Source organism: Etheostoma spectabile, chromosome 14, assembly GCF_008692095.1.
Source record: "Etheostoma spectabile isolate EspeVRDwgs_2016 chromosome 14, UIUC_Espe_1.0, whole genome shotgun sequence".
Lineage (NCBI taxonomy): Eukaryota > Metazoa > Chordata > Actinopteri > Perciformes > Percidae > Etheostoma > Etheostoma spectabile.
Window position 1 is genome coordinate 3,220,520 of NC_045746.1, and position 1,778 is coordinate 3,222,297.

Sequence of the window (1,778 nt, forward strand, 5' to 3'; positions counted from 1 at the left end):
GGTTACGTGATTGGCCACCGCAGCGGGACGGGGGGTTGCGTTTCTCCTTGGGTCAATATAAACTTTTTTGCCAAAGGCCCTCTGTGTTTTTTGCCATGTGTCCCCCCCTGCGCCAAACCCCGTCTCAGCCTAAATGCACTGAACCCCTTGATGGCCGACTCGGGCTGTGTGAATACCTACTAAACGTGTGTTCCTCCTGCTTTTGGCTTTGTGTACTGTACCTTTTGTGTTTTTTGGTATGCAGAGGCAGAGACAGTGTGTTCGTGTAAGACATAAAAACATGTGTACTGCAGTTCTGTATGTGTTTGTGTAAAAGAGGCAGCGGGTTGCTATATGTCTCTCTCTGCCTTGGAGGCTGACAGAGCCAGGAAAATGTGTGTCAACTATCATGACAGCAGATCCACAGCAGCACAGAGCTTCAAAGATCTCTTGTGATACACATTTCCAGTGGGATTTTTGTAAAAGCAGAGGGAATAAGGCTATAACTGGGGGTGGTGGCAGAGAGTAGGGATGAAGAACAAACAGAGGGAAAGAGAAGGATTGTCCTTGTGAACACAGCAGAGGGAGACTTCCATGCCTGTGTGGTTATGATTTGTGGATGTATTCATGTTTATACATGTGCGTCTCACCTTGCCTCCTGCGACTACTGATTTTCCTGAAGCAGGTTCCATCACACAACCTGTTAAGCCTCTGCTGCTTGATCAGCTCCATGATCTCGGGCTGGATCTTCTCTCTCAGCTCCCTTAGAAATAAACGGAAAATGAACACATTGTTGGTTTAAGAGAATTATCTCAATACATATAAACCACACCCTTCCAGATGTGGAAAGCAGAGCGACAGCGCGGTACAAGATTCTCAGAGACCTGGAAGTAGTTTATTATAATTAATACATTTCCCAGGTTTTCTGGCAGCAAACAATATTCACCTGACTGGCAAAATCACTGGGATTACGGCTGTCAGGAGGGAAAAGACAATGCAAAACGCAGACATACTTCCACACATGCATGGACATGTCCACCCGCTCAGAAATATGTCATATGACATCCCAAAAGGCTGATCAGTGGGGATCTGTGCTGCTTCAGATTCTGTCATTTATTCATGTTTCTACATGTATTTGTCTATGTTGCATATGAATGTGGAGCACACAGCACTAGTCAACATGAATTATGAATATTATCTGCCCGAGCAGAGCTGCTGTTCCTCAGCTTTTTTACTCAACATTATACTTTAGTGTTTTCTCTTCCAATTTATCTTTTTGTTATTTTTTTTTTTTTTCTTTAAAACAGTGCAGACTTTGACAGGATTTTAGGTTTTCTAATCAATTAAAACATTTTTTTTTTATTTCCCCTTGCTGGTTTTTTTTTTATCACATTTTTGTCCTCCTTTCTCTCCCTCTCCTTCAGGCTCATCCACTCTTGTCTCCCTTCATCCGTCTCCCCCGCTCCGCCTCTCCGATTGCTTCATCAGTGACTCCAGTCGTTACATTGCTCTGTGCTCGGACCTTCACTATGGCATCTTCAAAGTAGCAGCTAGAGGGGAAGGCGTGACTCATGGCAGGAAGGATGGATGATGATGGCTCCCCTTTAGCGCCTCATGTGCTGTCCTTCTGATGGAGCTAGACACGTAAGACCGTTTCTTGTCTGAGAGTTTCAGATGATTTGGCTGCCCTTCTTAGGAAGCAGCTCTAGTTTAAATTTAAAGTAATTCTTTCTGGCAAATGCAGAAAATCACAATTGAATAAAAGGGATGAGGTGTTGTACTGGTAGACCTCTATGAAT

At 43.9% G+C, this 1,778-nt stretch overlaps 1 protein-coding gene across 5 annotated transcripts in view; it reads right to left on the minus strand.

The window, feature by feature from the left end:
- elmo1 (engulfment and cell motility 1 (ced-12 homolog, C. elegans)) overlaps positions 1 to 1,778 on the minus strand; it is a 99,928-nt gene that overhangs the window by 9,815 nt on the left and 88,335 nt on the right. For all 5 annotated transcript variants that reach the window (XM_032534950.1, XM_032534947.1, XM_032534949.1 and 2 more), the window contains one exon: positions 630 to 742. In XM_032534950.1, the coding sequence (XP_032390841.1) occupies positions 630 to 742 (113 nt within the window). The remainder of the gene's footprint in view (positions 1 to 629; positions 743 to 1,778) is intronic.